General features: G+C 44.9%; 1 protein-coding gene across 3 annotated transcripts in view; it reads right to left on the reverse strand.

The window, feature by feature from the left end:
- GRK5 (G protein-coupled receptor kinase 5) overlaps positions 1 to 16,275 on the reverse strand; it is a 251,945-nt gene extending 235,670 nt beyond the window's left edge. For all 3 annotated transcript variants that reach the window (XM_090056906.1, XM_090056909.1, XM_090056907.1), the window contains exon 1: positions 16,040 to 16,275. In XM_090056906.1, coding sequence (XP_089913032.1) covers positions 16,040 to 16,091 — 52 coding nt within the window. In that variant the 5' untranslated portion in view covers positions 16,092 to 16,275. The remainder of the gene's footprint in view (positions 1 to 16,039) is intronic.
- Between the last annotated feature and the right edge of the window lie 4,214 nt (positions 16,276 to 20,489).

A 20,489-nucleotide genomic window follows, 5' to 3' on the forward strand; every position in this document is an offset into this window, starting at 1 on the left:
GCGCCCAGAACAAAGCAAAACCGCTCTGCTTACATCCCATACCTAAAGTTTCAAATCCAAACCATTTTTCAAGCTACTCAGGCTAAAAAGAGCCTTAAAAGTTATGACCTAGTGAAACCATTAGACTCCTGCAGACCGTCAGGTCAAAAACTGATTCGTATTGAGCTTTCCAAAAGCAAAGATGAAGGTATGGACTTGTAAAGGGGAAGAACTTCAGCCACGAAGAGGAGCAAGTTGAAAATATATGCACCATTTAAATCTCACCTTATCCCCAAGCTGAATTTCACACAGAGCGAGTGAGTGAAATTTCAGTGTCAGAGAATTTAGAGGAAGACATCTGCAAAGCAGGAACATTCTTTCATTTTAAACTTGTAATAAGCCACCTGGGTAAAAAATGCAAAGTTAATAAAAGCAAAATCCGAGTTATTGAAAAAACAGCATCATCTACAAACCCACTTCCACTTGTGCTATGCTGCAAAGGGCTGGGATTACACATTGCACATTTAATGAAACAGGCAGACTTAGAGAGAGATTCTTCTTGTGAATAAAAACATCCTTTTTTACTGTCTGCAGGACCAGGCCCTCACATTTTGGCAAACATTTCTGCAAGCAACTAACCCTACTAATGCAAAGAGTCAAAAGGCACAGTACTGAATCCCTACTTTTGTTGATAAGAAACTACCAACGTGAGTGGCCCCATAGACTGCTTAGCAGTGGAAGGAAGGCTTCACAACATGGCCCCAGAGATTTATGCCTGTGAACTATTGGCCTCCATGGACACCTGCAGGATGGAGCCCTTAGCACAGGGGCAAAATGCAGCCCGGGGGCCGAATGCGCCCGCCAGGCCATTCTATCTGACCTGCGGGGCCATTAAAAAAATTTAGAAAATTAATATTTATCTTCCTCTGGCTGCCTATCAAGCAGCCCTCGATGGCTTGCCAAAACTCAGTAAGCAGCCCTCTGCCCAAAATAATTGCCTGCCCCTGCCTTAGCACGATTGATGATCATGCTACTACAGCAACATAGGTATAATGTGAAAGATATAACCAGGTTCCACATCTCGAGTCTTAGTATGTTTAGCCGCTACATTTTTAGAATGCTGCAGCATATTTTAAGGTTGGAAAGGTCCCCTGAACCATCACTACTAGCAGCCTTCAAAGATCAAGGCTGTTACATCAAGGCTGCAACTACCATGGGGAGCTGGAGTGCTGCCTTTGAAGTCAATGGGGTGCTGTGCAGGCAGGCTGCCAGGATCTCACCTGCAGTTATGAGCAGCTCATCCTTGACCTTATTCATTTCAAGGGACATGAGTGCCTTTGCTGGCTCAGTTTAAGTGAACCAAAATATTTTCATCTAAAAACTTCTAAAAGCCTAGAGAGAAGATTGAAATAAATGATCTGAGGTACTGTGCCCAGATGTGGAAACATGGTCATATCCTGCAAATGCTCTTGGACATGCCTAGTACATATTTTTTTTCTCTCTGCTTTGCTTCCAATACGTGTCTGCCTTAATCCAAAGGTGGGCAAAATCATAATGCAAGATCAAGATGATCAGCAAAAGGTACTGGTACTGAAACCCACTGATAAAAAGCTCTGTAGTGCAGTCAGTTAACCTTAAGTTATCGCCACAGGATGACCACTCTGTCCGCCACTTGAACGTAACCAGCTGTCTTGTTCACCTTCTGATGACAGAGTGCAGAGATTTGCTCATTAATTTAGCACAGCCTCTTCTCAAACACATTTGCTGAAAGACAGCATTAGGTCATCAGAGGTTTACCGAAAATCACCAGGATTAGCACACTGACAAAAGTAAGCAAAGGGAGGAGTAACGGTGACTTACTAATTGTAATTACAATTAAAAAAAGACAGAATTAATAGAAAGGATACCCAAAAAAGGTAAAATTTCATACGCTGCAGATTTTTTGAACAGCCAAGCATCAACCTCCCAGGACCAAATATGAGACCCCCATGAAAGAGTTTAACTCAAAAACTGAACCAGCCCAAATCACAGATACATAACCCTGCAACCTAGGGTCCAGATGAGGTCCATGGAGTCATGTAATCCAGCCTCTCCCCAAGGATCTGGAATTAACATTATTACAGTTTCCTCACAGCCACATTTCCAAACCCTACATCACTTGATCCTCCCTGGCCAGGCTGGCCCTGCACACAGGGATGAGATCCTATTCTTATGCAGCTAGATCCAGCCAGGGCTTGCTCAGTGCAGCCACAAAGGAATGGCCCAGCTAGGGCCTCATGCAACTGTGCAGAGCCAGGGTCATGCGGCTGCCTTGGGCCCTGGCTGGCCCATTTCCATGAGGCTGGACTGGACACTGGCTGGGACCAGCACTGAGAGCTAGATCAGGCCCACAGCCAAACCCAGCACCACTTAACCAACCTGGGGGCCAAAAAGGCCTGGCACCCGTGTCTCCAACTGTTAGTCTCTCTTCAAAATTAAGAGCTCAGAAGAAAACAAGATCTGTCCTTACCTTCTAAGCCAGTTCAGTTTTTTTGTGGAATAGCTGAATCTTATACATCCTCCCACCCCCAATTGATAAACATTCAATTAAAAAAAAATGTGTACACGTATACTTTCAAACAATCCCACTCCAAAGTATATGTAACACGTCAACCTAATCTACAAATACCACATTTGGTTTTATTTTAGAGAATTAATTTACATAGTACTTGACATGTTATTTTTAAGGTTCTCTTCTGTTTACTCTAACCTTTCCAATTACCAATTTGTTTATACAAGCTGCAACATGGGGGTCTGACATCAGTCGCTGATAAAAATATATGCATTTCTTTTTATTTCCCTATTGCTTTCTTAGAGCCATAGCACAATTTCATTACTCATGTACCCTACAGTCCATGAATAATCCCAATGTCAGTGAACTATTCAAGCAGCAGACTGCTGAGTAGGAGCAAAGTGTTGCATCTAGCCAACTATATAGTCACACACGGCCATCAGTCTTTAGGCAAACTGATTTCAATGGGTACTACTACTAAAATTTGAGAGCACTGCAAGCTGTGGTATGCAAACGTGATGGTTATGCTATTGTTGCAGTAATTAAAATAGCCAGAATAAGAGATGTGCCATTCCCTCCACCCCCTCCCACTTAGGTAAGTGCAAACTTATCAACCCCAAAAAAACACATTAAAGAACCTCTCATTACTTCTCAAAACTCCCCAGCTTGGAGAAAATACTCTCTGCCGGGAAAACTACCACCACGTATGCCCAAAGCCTGCCACCAAGTGCAGAATCTGACTAAGGATTTTAGTATTAAGCTTTGCAAATCAGAACAGAGCTTTCTTGAGGGTGCCATTTCTTATAGGAAATCAGCAGGTGTTTTCTTGGTCAGCCTTTTCATCCCAACAATTAATTGTACACAGGGTTGTGTGTTCAAAAGCTTTACCTGGGCATAAACTGAACACTGGCCCCACAAACAATTTTAGATGGGCCTTGGATAGTGCTACCGGCAAGTAGGAATGACACTTCTTTGGAGAGTGTCTAACTTGCATATTCATCATATGGTCTATCTTGTTATCTCGGGCAGCGTGACAGGGAACCCAAACCCTGTCACGAGGCAAAAAGGTGCACCCCTATAAGGCCAGAAACTTCTGGGCACAGAGGGCTAGTGAGGAAGGGGTTAATTGCTGAACTGGGATGGCTAGTCAGCTGACCGGAAGAGGCAGAAGTATAAAAACCCTGGGTGGAATGGGAGTAGGGAGGTCAGCAGCTGAACGGGAAGCAGTCCCCCTGAGAGCTCCAGGTGGAAGCTTGGGCAGCGGTCCTCGGCAGGAAGGGGGAAGCTACAGAAGCCCCTAAGAGGTGACCACTGCATCCACAACCAAGACTGTAGCCAGCGGTGCGGAGCCAAGACTCAAAGAGAGTTCATGTAAGCTGACACTGTGTTGATTAAGCACATACACTTATTATCATTATTTTTTGTGTGATTATTGAATAAGACCGGTGGTTTGGGAGAGGCTATTAGGGGTTGGAGGAGGCCTCATTTTTGGGACCTCTTTGGAGTGGGTACCTGGCATCAGTGAGGGTATAGTTTTGGCAGCACAGACCCCAGCGTCAGTGAGGGTCCAACCCTGTTTAGTGGGTTCAGACAGGGAGGCCTAGCCAGAGGAAACAAGGGGTCAAGCCATAATAGGCGAGATCCCAACATACCCAGAATAATAGGCAGTCTCCCGCTCAAAAAAAAAAAAAAAATTCCATCAAGACGTGGCAGGCGAGATTAGGGAGGGAATGAAGAATTACAAAACAGGCCCCAAGGGCACCCCACGTGAGGCACGGATAATCAAAAAGATGGCGCTGGGGAAGGCAACCTGTCACAGGCACGTTTCAGGAAATTCTCTTTCCAATATCCCAAACAATCATATTGCTTCCTTTACCAGCAGAGTACAACCCCGCCCTTTTTGCTTAGCTCAGTATTTTTTTCCCCCCATAGATCTTCTGGTTACCTCCTTGACCTGGTGGCTTCTCTCCTGCTCACATGGCCAGTTGCTTTTGTTTGACTGAGGACTGGACTTGATGGCCCAGGAGGTTAATGAGGTTAAGTTCCTAAACCGTCCTGAAGAGCAGTGCCAATTCTCTTTGTACTACCAAAGCTTTTCCCTGGGCAGAACACCTGTTACCAGGGTCCTGACTGACTGAAAGAAACTCACAGAAAAACACAAAAAATGATAGTAAGGACAGCTTGGAAAGAGGAGAACTAAAGCTGTTGAACCCAAGCTGATGAACTGAGAGAAATGGGATGCCATTTACCTGGAAGGTCTGAGCTCTAGGGAGCAAGAAGAGCTTTCAGGGTGGGGTAGAATAAAAAGGAGCTGAGCAGCAGCAAATTCAGACAGAATAATCAAGGAAAATGAGATCTCTTGGACTGTGAAAGACTCTCCCTTGAAGTACGAACTATTTGAGGCAACCCACTATCTGAGTAGTTGGCATTTGATGAGCTCAGGCTCATGAAACCTTATGCATCTCTGATTTGGTTCAATAAGGTGCATCTCTAATCAGTCTCCTACCCACTATCTGAGCCACTGATAGCAGCACTGGAGAACACTTGTTCTGCTGAATGCAATCCTGTGTTGGGAGAGGACAGTCAATACAACACACTGGGCTTTTGCCAGATCCGGTTCTGAAGGACAAGTGTCACTCTACTTCCACCAGCGACCTACTGACTTCAGCAGGACTGCAACAAAGCCAGCAAGACCAGACTAATCCTTTCGGGCCCAATCCTTGTGCTCACCTACAAACATACTTTGCTTTAAGCAGGGCATTGGTCTCATCAAAGTCGATGAAACCTTTTGTATGCTTAAGGTTAAATGCATTCACCGGATTGGATTTCTGGGGCTGAAGAGTCTCTTACAGGGAAACCTCATGCATAACTCTGGTCACAACACCATTTTTTTTTTCATCCTAGAGCACACAGTGCCTCTGATTTATTAGTATTATTTGCATTATTCCAACCCAGGGCAGTTTATTTACTACAGGCGTGTATTTGTGTTCCTTTCAAACTGGCATTTCTTCCTTGAGCGAGCGTCCTTGTCAGCTTCTTCAAATAAATTGAAAAGACATTACATGAAAAAGCAGCAGCTGGGTTATGACTACCTGAGTTCTGCTGGCTTCCCAGGCCTGTCCATTATTCTCAATGCATTTGGTGCTTTCTGTTCAACTAGCATCCTGGCCAAATTTCCAAGAAATGCTTGACTATCCCTGTGAGACTTTCATTTGAAGACTATTTACTTAGATACTTGCTCCCAGTCTAACCTTTCAGACAAAGCAGTATGCATTTTTAAATCCACCAAGAAAAATACTTACAAAGATAATTCGGCACAGTGTAATCAAACTGTGGAGTTCTCTCTTTCCCTGGTCTTTTCATTTAATTTCACATTCTATAGTATCCTAAAGAAATATTAGGATTATACCATCTTTGCTTTGGTAAGGTTACATGCCTGCCTGAAAAAAATGCTTGGTGGATTCCTACTCACTGCTGTACCACATACTACATAGCTTAATTGAAAATTCTCTCTTGGGTGGCAATCTTACTTTGAACAGGAATTATAGCCCCTGATCCCATTGGCAATGGCAGGAAATAGAAGTAGAATATCTCATGGATAGCAATAATAGAAGTAGCTTTACCAATTTTTTTTGGGGGGATGAGATGCTACATGGAAAGCAACTGAATGTGACTTTTAGGGTTTTTTTAATTCATTTGTGGGGCCTATTATGAGTCTCCAGAGTGCCCAAAAGCAAGTTCTGGGGATGGATCAGGGCAGTTTCCCTGGAAAAATTTCTTGGTTTGGAGCATACAGGCAGGAAGGGCAGGGAAAGCCAGCTGGGCAGGGCCTCACCAAGCCATATTCAACAATACCCTCGGCAGAATTCACTAAGCCCGAGTCTTCCCACTGCTTTCAGTGCCACTACTTTGACTTAAAGTCAGGCCCATGCTTAAGTGCTTAGGCTTAGGCCAGTGTCAAATCAGGAAAAATTCCCTTGAGGTGAGCAGTGGCCGTGCCTACACTGTAACTTTATTGTGGCTGGCAACAATGCCTGGGTTGTAATCCTCCTTGAGCAGCACAGACATGTCTATTCATGCAGAAGCCCTTTATAAGACATCTTAAGAGTCAATTTTAGACCCCATCCCAGCATCTGTATTGGCATGGGTTTGCACTGGCAAATCTGAAGACAGGATCTAGGCCTTAGGCCCTCCGTTGCAAGTATCCAGTCATCACATAGAGCAGGGATGGGCAATTATTTGGGCTGGAGGCCACTTAGGGAGTTTTGGTGAGCTATTACAAGTCGCATGGCCCGCTGATTTCCCCCCGCCCCCTCCCCACGCCTGGTCACCAACTTCTCCCTCCTCTGTGACCACAGCAGCTCACCAAAACTCCTTGAGTGGCTCTGCCCCAGGGCCCAGCCATGGAGACGGGCTTGAGACTCACACAAGTAGGGTGGCTGGGATGGGGCTGCTGGCTGGAGGGGAGGAGGAGGACTGACAGGTGGGGGAGCTGGGGCCAGGATTGCAGGGCAGATCTGTGATCTACTCCCAGCACGTCCCTTCCCATGGACCCAGCTGCTCATTGTGCTGGGCATGCAGAGTCAGTGGAAGGAGGCCAAGAGCTGGAGCTGCCTCCTGGCCTGGCTGGGTGGTACCCAATGCACATCCCCACTTTTCCCACGTCACCTGCTGCCCAGAGCGGCACAGCAGGTGCAAAAAGAGGAGCCACTGGAGGCAAGGGAGACTGAGCAGTACCCAAGCAGCTGCAGCCACAAAGAGCAGCCCCGCTGGGTAGCTGTGTATACGGACCAGGGCCAGGGTGGGGAGTGCATCTCAGGCAGTTGGCGGGTGCCTACCTACGGGTCAGATCCAGCCTACAAGCTGTATTTGGTCCATCCCAAAATAGATGATCATCTTTAGGCAATGAGAGCAAGGGCTCCCCAACAGATCTGAACTATCAGAGTGGCCCAGAGAGACAGAGTCTTCCCAGGAGCTAGGATTCAGTCTATGCAGGGTTTTTAAGACCAACAACAACTTACTGTACTGTGCCCAGGAGCAGATAAATAGCCAGGGCAGGCCTTGGAGCCATGGTATAACATGCTCCCTGGGGCTAGCACTGCTAAGTAAGAGTTGCTACATTCTGCACAAGCTGTCACTTCCCAGTGGCTTTCAAAGTGCATGGGTGCACTGCGGTAATCCAATTTACAGGTGACAAAAGCATGGAGCTCTGTGGCAGGGGCTGGATCAGAGAGGTACTTTTCTTCGTTTCTTTTATTCCCAGGTTGAGTCTGGGGATACTGATCTCTCCTTCTCGCCTACAAACACAGCCTCTGCAGTTAGATCTCAGCACCAATGGACTGGTAACGTACAGACAAACCCTTCTCTGACCATCTCCCTCAAAAAAAAAAAAAAAAAATCATTATCCAAAAGTCTCTCAGCTGATTCTTAATTATTTAATACAGAAAAGCAAAGTATTGCTACAACCCCAAAACTTATGTTGGCTTCCCAGATAAATACGGTAAATTCCATTTTTAAATGAAGATAATTGAATAACTTCTCTGAAAAGGAACACATGACGATACAAATATAAGCATTCCCTCCATAAGATTTATTCTTTTCCACTTGAGGAAAGTAATCGCATTCGGTTAATGGAGCAGACACAGAGTCCTATTCAAGCTTCTGTAGTTACTGTTTGTTCCATCATTTCTGCTATATACCATGAACTAATGCCTGCCAATATATTATCAGGAGCTAATAACCTGACAGACCATCACTGCCCTGTACTTAACAATTTTTAATATCTGTACAAACCAAGCAAATTGGATGACAATTGCATTGTAATAGCCCAATGACAAAGGACAACTTGGCAGCGATACATGTCAAACAGATCAAGAACACAACCCCTTCAACAAAGCAATACAGATCCTACCATATGGGGCAGGAAAGATCCTGAATCACCTGAGTGCTCCATCATATCAAGGACGAACTTTCTACCACGGTGGGATAAGCCAGTCGGTAACGGGGAGGCCATAAGGACAAGAGGGCAAGAAAGGGCAGCCTCTAGGTTCAGGCCGGCCTCTAAGCAGCCCCAGAATACAAATAATGCCAAACAATTTGGCTCAGAGCAAATGTTATGTCCCTCTTCTGGCAATCGCTGCCCCACGCAGAGGAAGGGGACAGAAAATAAAGTCTCAAACCTCCCATCTACAATGCACAGATCTCATTCTGCAGGGGTTCTGCCATCACAATGTTCCCAGCATGCTGCTTGGCACGCTTTTGCTCATCCTCCCTGTGAACCTAAATGCTTGTATTTTAAATGTTTCCATGATTCACCTAAATTGGATTATCACAAAAAAATTCTAAACCAACAACCTTTTTTATTTTTTTGGAATAAAAAATAGTGATGTGCTTTACAGGAAATAATCTTAACCCTCCGCAGAGAAGTGGCCTAGTTCATTTATTCTTATTTATTATATTTGGAGCACCTGTTTCTAAAATGACTGCTGATCCATCCTGGGAATTCTTCTACCTATGTCATGACTGTCTCTAATAATATCTTCTCTTTCAATTCAAATAAAGACCTGTTGAGGTTCGTAACATGGTGGCTTCCTCCCTCTCACTATATTTCTATGCTGAATGCAGCATCTGATGTTCTCTCCTGCAACCCATGACTCATAGTACTCAAAAAAATGTGTAAAGTGAAAACTGAGTTGTTTCTATAATGTATATATTTCTATATATTATAGAAACAACTCGGTTTTCACTTAGGTTTTTTTTGTTTTTTTTTTTAATATTGTGAGTCATAGGTTGCAGGAGAGAACATCAAATGCTACAGTCAGCTGAAATGGTTTAGAAACCCAAATGGTTTAGAAACCCACTGAAGTCAAATTACAATAATCCCATGTATGTTAATGTTCCATTAGAAGCAGAGTTATGTGAGCTACTGCCGCCAGCTACAGTCTGTCACTCCAGGAAATTTCCCTTCTTCTGAACATGTTTTGTACTGTTCTATTACCTATTTTCCCCCGCCATCCTTGTTCTATAGCTATGCTCTTGGATAAAGACCATGCTTGTTTAAGATCCAGGGACCTGAATCTTGCTGATTAGGAAAGGTGCAACTCTCACACGGGATGAGGTTTCAGGACTGACGGGTTTCGCAATTATATTTTTTTTTTTGCTTTCTCTAAGGCAACGGGGTACGCTGGTCACAAACAACCTGAGGAGCTGAAAAAGAGAGGTCTTCCTTTCCAGTTAGTGATCAAAGGATCTCCTTGGGTGGCATAAGTATAGGTTTCCTTTAGTGTCCCTGTCCTAACTTAAAGAGGGACAAAAATTGTATTTGTGTTTGTTTTTAGTGGTCAGGGTGTTTTTGTTTTGATGGGTTTGTGCGTAACCATTCTTTAGGAACCCAGTGTTTGAGAAAATTAATAGTTTCTCTTCCAGACCGGCCCCTCTAAAAGCTAATAACCGTGGGGAGCAATTTAGTTATCTCCAAAAAAAAATGTTTTCTTTAAACACAAGTTTATAAAGAATATACTTCAAGGTCATATTATTCAAGAGAATCCCTGTACACAAAAGCAGAACCTTACAACAGACAAGAAAAGGGCCTTCCAGCTGGGAACCAGCTGGAACGTGACAAAGGGAATCGAAGGACTCATCACTTCCTGAGAGCGGGAATCGGAGTGAGCCCCCTGCACGAAGCTTGCTATAATCATCATTTTGTATGACCACAAGCGCTCGGCGAGACTTAAACCTAGTTTTCAAAACCGTCAGAGGGATGTGCTGAAAATCAGATCAAGTCTTCCTGAAGAAAACATCCTTCAGCTTTGGAAGGAAAGGAGGGGAAATGTTAGGGTCTAACCCCCATAGCCCTTCTCTCAAATATGGATCAAATTAAAACTAAAGGACTCCAGATCCCCCGTCATTTCTGATGGTCCAGATTCAGTTTTCCAGCATAGGTCACGGCTATATCCATATCACCTCCCTTCAGGATGGTCTTGTCGCAGGAACTGGACCGGGCCATAAGAGTCCGATTCCTAGCTCTGCCACAGATGTCCTGTGTAATCCTGGGCAAGTCACTTAATTATCTTTGTTCCCCATCTGAAAAACGAAGGTAACAAAACTTCCTATCCCCTACCCGTTTGCTGTCGTTAATGTAAGGGCTCGCTCTCTCACTAAGCATATGTACAGCCCCCAGCACAAAAGGCTGCTGGCCTCAGTCCGTTGCCATATGAGAGAACTAAAAACAAGAGACACCGTCTCTATTGGCTCTACTCTCTCTATCCTTGGGCACAAGAAGTTTCTGAAACTCTCCATTCTCACAGAGCAGAAACAAAGGACGGTCATCTCTTTCACCATTTGTCTCAATACTGTCCTTTCCAGATGGAGAAAAGGCAAGGCAGACAGAAGATGGGCACCTTCCCCCATCATTCCTGCTACCCTTTCACCACTAGCACAGTCCTCCTCCACCTCTAATCCCTCTCCGTCTCGTCACTTGCAGACTATCTGCTTGTCACTTATCTCTGCTAGGACCGTGGGATGTGTCTGAGGATTTACAGTCCATACAGGAAACCAAACTATTCCTCAGACAGGTTTTGTTATGTAGGGCTGAAGTTAGGGATTCAGATTTTACAGAGCAATATAGATACAACTTTGGCTCTGACAGCAAAGAAACTAGTTTCTGGAGAAATCTAGAGACTTTACTGGAGTTGGCTTTTTTTCAGGACATCCTCCCGACTTCCAGAAGGAATTTCATATAACCTACTTCATTGTTCTGTTGCCTCTTTTTTATTTATTAGTTCAAATCTCCCTTATATTCAGTATCCACCTTTTCCAATATTAATTAAAAACAAAAAAAACCACCACACTGTTCAGGCATACCATACTGCAGATAAAGTTCGGCTGCAGGACTGCTTGTTTATTTCTGTGTGTTGCCAGCATGTGATTTCATTGAAAGTCTCCCGATCTTTGGGGTTTTTCTCAAAGCCCCAGGTCCTGAAGTTCTGCATTTATGCAAGAACCTCTATCTTCTTTCCTAGCTCTTGTGGTGCAGAAGCAGAGGCTGGAAATGTGAATGGATGCCTCAAAAAGACAGAAGGCAAATAAAAAAAATTCAAATTGTATTTTATTTTTAAATGGCTCGCAATTTTTAGTAGCATTTCATCTCCCTGCTTTACCTGTGGAGCAAGTTAAGGTGCTCTTGGCTGTGTTTGGGCATTGTGCCTGTTAACTGAGAGAAAGGGTTATTAGTGCAGTTCAAACAGGTTAGGATGCAAATCACAGGGTTAAAATGGAAGGTGTCCTACACAGGTATAGGATGCTTTAGATGGGGATGGTTCTGTCTTGAGCACAGGGGTGGACTAGATGACCTCTTGAGATCCCTTCTAGCCCCAGTTATTCAATGACTTCTGGGAAGGGCCCTGACTCCATGTTTTCAAGTATATAGCAATACCAATGTTTCTTTATTATTTCAACGCACTGGACCAGGGAAACAAAAATGCATAGATTTATTCTCCATCACAGTTATTTAAAAAGGCTTTATGCAAATAAAATATATTTAAATAACATTTCTTACCTTATAAATATTGAGTTAAACAACAGAAACAGCTAAAAACAATCTAATTCATTTTTTACCCTTTAATCCAATTGTCTAAAGAGAGCGAGATGCAAAGAAAACCAGTGATGTGAAATAAATCTGTCCCGGCCAATTTCATATTCTAGTGCACTCACAAACATGAAACGTTGTTCATGTTCAGCCAATAGATGAGGATGCTTTCATTCAAAAAAAAAATATGATTTAAAAAAAAAAAAATGCATATCATGTTCTGTAAGGGGGTTTAATCTTTGAACTACCCATCATTTTGAGCCTAAATTAATAAACATAGGTCTCTGACCTCCCTTTAACATACATCTAGGCTCAGTGACACCTTCCATTTTAACCCTATGATTTGCATTTAACAAAGCTTGCTATGGGTTGCCTTCCACAGTCTTACATTTTCACTTTCATAAAGGAATATATGACGTACCCCTGAAATACTAGCACTATGGGAAGAAGTGACTATCCACAATATAGTCCCTTACCCCCATACCCCCCCACACACACTCACACCCCCTCTTGTTCTGGGACCAATCTACTTCCCATAGGAATTTTGCCAGAAGAGAGTCAAGCCCTTCACGAGCAAAATATGCTTATCTCCATGCAATGTGAACCATGATTTTTCTACCCCAGGGCTTCTGTCATCATAATAGTTTTCCAGGCTAAAAGTTGCCTTTGTGTGCATCATGGTTGAATGCATGTTTAAACGTTTATTAGCCACTCTTTCCGAGGCCAATGAAACGGATGCATATAGTACTGAAAGTAACATCTGTTCCAGTTTCTATAGTGGACAAATATGAAGGGATATTTTTCCAATTATCTCTTTTGTTTTGGGGGGCAGAAGGGGTTGGTGGGGGCAGTTTGCAGGGGAGGGGGGAGTTTGACAAGTATTTGCCAATGGGAAGGAGAGAAAAGGATTAAACGGGTGACAGATGTCCCTCAGAGGTACTCATTTCTAGTCTACTTCCCTGCTGCTTGATGGCCACTTTTTCTTACCCTGTACCTGGAGTTTTTGACACATCAAGGCCTCTCTGTCATGCAGTTATGTTAAAAGTCTGGGTAAGTATGTTTTATGTATGCTGGCTTTCCATGATTTGAAAAGACTACATGTTTTATTTAGATCTCCCCTTTATCTCCAAAACTGCATCTTTGCTCCTGCTCTGCTTCTTTTTCAGATGCAATAAAACAGCCCCAAACAGCTATCTTGTTCTCCATATTATTACTTTCTTTTTAATTAAACCCCTTGTATTTTTTATTAAAACCTAATAGAGCTTGGCTGCTTGTCCAATATGATTTCCCATGTAAGAAACAAGAAGGTAATTGAGGAAAATGTTTAGATTATATTTCTGAGAGAGAGAAATTGATGGTCAAACTGCTTTAAAAACGTTCAAGCAGGACAGACTTCTGGTTACAGCATATTTTACAAGAAATAATACATACAGTTGATTTTTGCCCTTGAAATCAATGCAAACGCATCAAAATTTTCTGGGATTTATACTTTGCATGAATTAGTCAGCATCTGTGTGCAAGTTGTGTTTCATCACTGCCTTGACATTTGAGCTGTGTTAGTTGATTAATGACAGGACACACAAAAACACATGGCATTGGCTCCATTCCCTGTACAAAGGAGTGTGATGCTTATTATAACCATCAAGTTCTTGGTCCGAGTGACTGTCTAAGTAAAACTGAGTATCTGCCGTCTAGGAGTCTTTCAGCTGAAAAGTCACTTCCTCTTGGCAGGTACTCTAGAACCATTCAATCGCAAACGAGCTTGCATAAAGGCCAAAGGGACCATGCGCAAGGCCAAAGCAAATTTGTTACAAATTTTAAACCAATTTAAATTGGTTATTTAAAATGGACGATTTTTTACCTGGAAAATATTTTCAGAATTCACTTAGCTTGACTTTCAAAGCCCGTACAAAAGTCCTTATTATTGGACTTCACATTGCAGCCTTGTGGAAACCTTGCTTTAAAACTAGCTTGAAATCTCTGCTTCCAATAGTAAAATGGCAGACAAAACTCCATCAGCTTGAGAGAGAGATGGATGGACCCCATGCTTATGCTAGGTTGCTTCTCAAAACATATTGACCAAACCGCATTATTTAATTCATAGATTAATTTCCAGCTCCTTGACCTGTTCCTGATCTGCCAGAATTCCTGTATTTTCAAATATTCAAAATCCCCCTATTGTTTCAGTGAATACAGCCTTCACTCATGTCATGACAGGAACCAGTAAAGGCCCTAACCCCCAAAAGATGTAGGCGTGTTTCTTAACTATGCCACCACAGTGGTAATATTAAGCTCATTCATAAAAGCACACAGGATCAATGCCAGAGTTTGCAAATTCAGTTTCAGATGCAAAAATCTCTCAAGTCACTAAGCATTACTAAAATATATATATAGCAATATTAAATCTGAAGCATCTCATTCATCTGCAATTGCTTCAGAGAATTCCTAAATTGTGAAATACTTTCCTTCCTGGTGCTTGTAATAACCTCTTGAAATCCTGACACTGAAATGCACAGCATATTTTTTTGCAGTGTGGAGGAGCCAGTTTTGTATTGACCTTTTATTCTGTTTTTAGTTTAAAAAGAAAAATCTTTGCAAAGGATTTACTTTCAAATTAATGAAAGCGTGTCCAACAACGTTTGTAGGTGTTGAACACTTGTAATGGAGGAGGTAAAACATGTTTGGGGGGCTACATGTTTTCCAGATGATAGATTTGTTTAATAAACTCTCTCTTAATATTATGGTTACTTTGTTGATGAGGGTAGAAAAGGCTGTTCAGTAAAGCAGCATATTGCAAATTCTTTGGGTGGGGGGGAAAAAAATCACACAATAAGTTCATTTATTAAAAAGCAACCATTAATACTGGTCCTTTTGAAGTATTAGTAAAGTCACTGTCCATCTGAAATGGGACTGTATTGATGACCACAACTGTCAACCAAACCGTATTATACGAAGAGCACGTAATATTATTCCACTGGGATTTAGAAAGTTATAATCCAACTGGCCAACTAAAAGTTACAGTCTTTGAACTTGCTATATTTTGAATCTATTCCTCAAAACTTCACTCTTGCACTAAGCCACACAAATTCAGTGCCCGTGAGTTACATCAATGTCACTATGCAGTGCTGACATTTTTTCCCCTCTCGGTGCTCATGCAAAAGGTTTGATCCAGGGGCTGCAGTTTAATTCTCTCATGGAGAAGGCTAGGATTGGGATTTTTTTGTCCCCTCTCTGCCCATAATTTTCATAATAGCGTAAGACAGTAGGAAAGGAATTTCCCAGCTGCATATGACCTGAGCTGCATATAAAACCAGTCCCGGTCTCCAACAACTCCAGCTGCTGCAAAGGCGGCAGCGAGATAACCCTGCCATTTTCACCGTGCCGCCAGCGTTTGTTCTTATCGACTGTTTCTAGAAGCCCAAAATGACCTCGGACCTACCTATTTTATCCCACTCAACCCCCATCTAGACCTGTCCATTTCCTCTCTCGCTCCTCGCCAGACCTGCCAGCTCCCGCCGGTGACAAATCTCTGCCGAAATGGTTTCCAAGGAGGGGGGCAACGCAGCTTCCTCACCTAGGTGCCTAAATCTGAGAGCAAAAGGGACCCGTGGAGACGTGAACGGGGACATAATAATGAGAAGGAGAAGAAAAATGGTCATTCCGCATCCCAGCAGGAGGGTGGGCCCTGCTGGACCGGGATGGGGCTCCTAAATCCCCTCCCAAAGCCACAGCGGAGAGAGGCTGCAGAAGCCCCCCGGGCGCGCGGCGCAGGGAGGACGCGGCAGGGTCCCTTCCCCGCGCCCGCCAGATGTTGCGCCCCCCCCCCCCCGCCAGATGTTGCGCAGGTGCCGCTCTGCGGAGACAAGCGCGGGGAGGGAGGGAGGGAGGGACCCCGCGAGCATCCCCCGCCCGGCGGCTCCTACCTTCCCTGGCTTTCAGCAGGACGGTGTTGGCCACGATGTTTTCCAGCTCCATGGACGGGCGGGCGGCAGCGGCACCGCAGCAGGCTGGGCTCGGGCTGGCGGCGGCTCCGCAGCGGGGCGATGCGCAGCCTCCCGCCCTAGCGCATGGTCCAGCCTTGGCGGGGGGCTCGGCTCGGCTCGGCTCGGCTCGCACAGGCGGCGGCGGCGGCTCTCTCCTTCCCTCCCCCGGCCCCGGGGTGTGGGGCGAGGGGCCGCACTGCGCAGGCGCCCGCCTGCACAGCTGGCGCGGCCGCGGGGCACGCTGGGACTTGTAGTCCGCCCTGCGGGGTGCGGGCAGTGCTGAAGTCCAGGGGAGTTTGGGCACGGGTCAGGGCGAGCACCCGCAGCGCCCCTCTGCTTGAGCCCAGGGGATGGGCGCTGGGCACCTCTCCGCTGAAAGCCCATTTGTACAAACCAGTGTTTCTCAACCGTTTCCAGTCCAAGGCAAGCTGGTATTTATGGACATTTTTCTTTTTGTCTAGAAGGCGTTCCCCACCCTCGCGCCCATGGCAAAGTTCAGTGGCGCCACCTGTTCATTTGGGAAACCCTGCGTTCAACCGGCTGCCTTCTGCGGTGCTGCCCCAATGGCGTGTCATGCCGGAGCTGGGGTGCACTCGAGGGCCACGCGAGAGGCGTGAATGTCAAGGGTGGGAGCGTGGCAGCGGCAAGGGGGGAGCTCCCGCAGGTGTCCACGATGCTGGTGGTGTAAGCCCCAGCCAGCGGTTGGCGACCACCTGCAGATGCCGCCGGCAGCATCACCGGTGGCCAGTGGCGATCGCAGACCCCCCGCCGATCCCGCCGGCCGTGTCGGTGGCAAGTGGCGACCACCCCCAAGCACCACCAGCAGTATCAATGGCGCCTTTTTGTAGGGGGTGCACCACCATGCTCAGGGGGTTCATGTGCCCACACATGCACCTCCTACGCGTCACCAATGGCAAAGGCAATTTGGGTGGCCTGAAAGCTCTCCCAACTGAAGGTTTTTTTTTTTCCAACATGACATAATGTAATTCATTGTACTGTTCAACCTGCTCGCAACATCAATCTCCTGGATTGCTTTCAGTTGTCACCGGGAGATCGATGCTGATTCTGGCAGACCCCCGGGAGGGTTGGCAACCCTACTTCCAACTCTGCAGTTGGTCCAGTAAAAGACATTGCCCAAAAAAGCCTTGCCTCTTATTTGTGGCCTGCAAGATGATCCTCTTTTTTTTTTTTTGGTAATAAAAAAGCAAATCAATTGACTTTTCACTCTTTAGGCTGCCTGTTTACTTCCTGCATTTTACTGATGATGAATGCAGGCAAGTCCGCTTCACCGCCTGCAGCTTCATTTCAGAGAGGTTCTCCTGCACCAACACAGGCCTGCACTATTTGGATTGCCAACCCTCATACAAACATAGAAACATGGGGCAGGAAGGGGCCTCAAGAGATCATCCAGTCCAACTTCAGGGGGGTTACTAACAGCAACATTTAATCCAGGAAATTTGCTGAAGGCTACCCAACCTGAGCCCTCCCCAAAGTCATGTCTGTGTATCTGAACATATCTGCTGTGTGGGACAGGTGCCATGTGTTAGCACGATTCTGATCTTCCCTGCACCTGTGTATACCAGACACTAATGCCACAGAGGTCAAAGGAATGAAAAGAGCAGAAGCAAATTAATTTCATTCAATAACCCCCTTGACTATTTGCATTAATCAAATCCTTCTGAGACAATCCCAACAAATAAATAACTTGCCCTAAGATGTAAGCACTACTCTGCATTTGTAGGTATGCTGATCCTACTGCAAGCCCAATCATATTCCTAATGACCAGAAAAATTTGATTGTGAGTATTAAGACTAACAGACTTCTTAAAACATAGGCATTTTCTGATCTTGGGGGGAAAATTAACAATTGTATTTAAGAAATAATTAATCTGGCATTAGGAAAATGTTATGATAAATGTTTTTTCCACCTGATTAGGGAACAAAGCAGGAGGAGGAATTTAGAACTTTAAAATATATCAATAAGGTAGGTGTGAACAGGTTACACATAGTCTTCCAAGATCTTTTTTAAATGTGAACCAGTACTCTGTCTTGGGATGACTTGAGGCATTGGGGTTAGTTCTTTGTGATACTAGTTCTGTGTCAAAGCAGCAGTGTGAGCATCAGAAGAGTTTGCACTCTGGATTTTCTCCTGCCTTAGTATTGGGCTGAGACTCCTGACAAGGATTAACTGCACACTGCTTGACCATTTCTGTTCAAGGCCTGTTGGAAAACTTACCTGCAAGGTCCCAGACATCTCTTTCAGCTGTGCAGAGTGGGAAATTTGGGATCTAGACAGGACATTGATGAAAGCAGAACAAGCAACATTATTTACTGCCCAAACTGCTTTTTCTGTCACAAAACAAATCCCTGCCAATAGCAACAGAACCTGAATGCACCTGACCCCTCCCAGGATTAGGCTATTAATCGATGGTAAATGATTTCAGGAAGGTGATTTTCAGAAGACTATATACACTTAACCACACAGAGAACACAGATTGGGCTCTTAGTATGCATGTTTTAATATACTTTAAGGGGGAAAAAAGTATAGCTTTCGGAAGAGGTATAAAAGAAGTCTCCCCAACCAACCAGGTTGCAAACAGTACAAGCCCGCTCTGTACCATCACCTTTAGAGTTATTCCAGCCCTGCTCTAGATGCTCTACTTCTATGGGGAAGAAGACAGTGTTGTTTCTCTGGCCTCTCTATTGCAGCGGGGAAGGTATGCACACACAACACATGCACACATACTCATTGAAGTCTTAACAGCACAAATGCACCCACGTGGTGCCAAGGCATGAACCAGCCTGCATGAATGTCATATTTAACATTGGGAAAATATATGTCAGAAATGGTTTTTTTTTTTCTTTCCTCTCCCTCCCAGCTATGGAAAGATGTCCTTGAAGTGAGGTAAACACAAAGCACCTCTCCATAGCTCACCTCTATGTGCCTGGAGGGGCGGGAGGATCTGTTTTCATTCCTCCTACACAGTTTGGACCTGCTCCAATCAGTTGACTGCAAAATCCCTAGAAAGGCTGGAGGTTATATGTGGCTTATTCGCCACCTCTGATTATTTCCCGTCTTACTTACATAGAACAAGGTTGGAACAAAGCACATGTGGGGCCTGCTTTAAAATCTGTCTTTTCCTTCTATCTGTCATAAAGGTCTTGGTGAAAGGAGAGGGGCAAAAGGCATAGGAGTGGTTCAAATGTAGCGAAGGCTTCACAGCTGTGGAGCGCCATCCATTTACATGGCTGACCAAGCTACAGCATTCAGCACATTGGCCAAGCTCTGCTCTTCCCTAGGGATGTCGTTCTCTCCTTCCTCTCACATCAAAAGGAAGGGCCTGAGGGGAGCAGGTAGAAGTCAAGACCCTACAGCTGTTTCAAACCGCATTTGCTGTGGGCATATCCACATTGCTTCCACAGCACTCCTGAGAGCATGGCCTAGAAATGGACTGTCCACATGTGCCAAACCCAGACACGGGGAGAAGAAACCTTGCTGAGGACACCTCTGTGGCTGCATCTATCTGTAGACAGAGATAAAGAGGGCAGTTGTTTGAGATGAGGGGGCAGAGAAGGAAAGAGAGGGTGTTAACACAGCTTCACCCTCTCATTTCCCTATGAAGAGCAGGAGGGTGTGGGTAGGTCACACTTCTCCACAGCACTCCAGAGTGATGCACAAGCAGCACAGATGTGCTGGTTAGGGACATAGGGCAGGAAGAGATCTTTTGGCTCCTTGACTCCAGACCCTTGATATCGCAGACAACCCCCACATTATCCCCTCATAAATGTATCAAGCTTCAATGTAAAACTAGCTAGGTTTTAGCCCTTTACCCCTTCCCATTCCCTTCCCAATGTTCCTACTATGAGGCTGCTCCAGATCCTCACTGTTCTGATGATTAAAAGCCATTGTCTAAATTTCCAGTCTAAATTCATCCATGACTCTTTTATCCCCATTTGTTCCAGAGCCAACCTCCCGCAGCTTCAGGAGCTTTTCTCCTTCCCTGTTTTCCCCCCAGGGATGGCAATCTGCTCTGTTCCCAGGAAGAAGAGTACGCTGCCTAGGGCACTGTACCTCCTTGTTGTAGCTACTCCCACGGCCTCAGATGTTCATGCAGGGGAGCGAGGGAGGGTGGGCCTGTGGGCTCCTTTTCTTCACCAATTATCTGCTTCATTTCATGTGATTAGGGCTGTCTCCTACTCACTCTGACACCAGTAGTACAGGATCAGGCCCCAGGCACATATACGCTCCCTCTTGGCAAAGGAAGGAAGGGACTGGCTTAATGTTTTCTGGGGAAAGAATGACCTGAGTCATGTGGGGAGATATTCAATCTTGGGAATAATAAAAGGTATAAACAGAGGGAAAACATTCAAAATCTTCAAATTGCTTCACA

This window comes from Crocodylus siamensis, chromosome 7 (genome assembly GCF_052110815.1).
Source record: "Crocodylus siamensis isolate JL-2025a chromosome 7, ASM5211081v1, whole genome shotgun sequence".
In the NCBI taxonomy this organism is placed as follows: domain Eukaryota; kingdom Metazoa; phylum Chordata; order Crocodylia; family Crocodylidae; genus Crocodylus; species Crocodylus siamensis.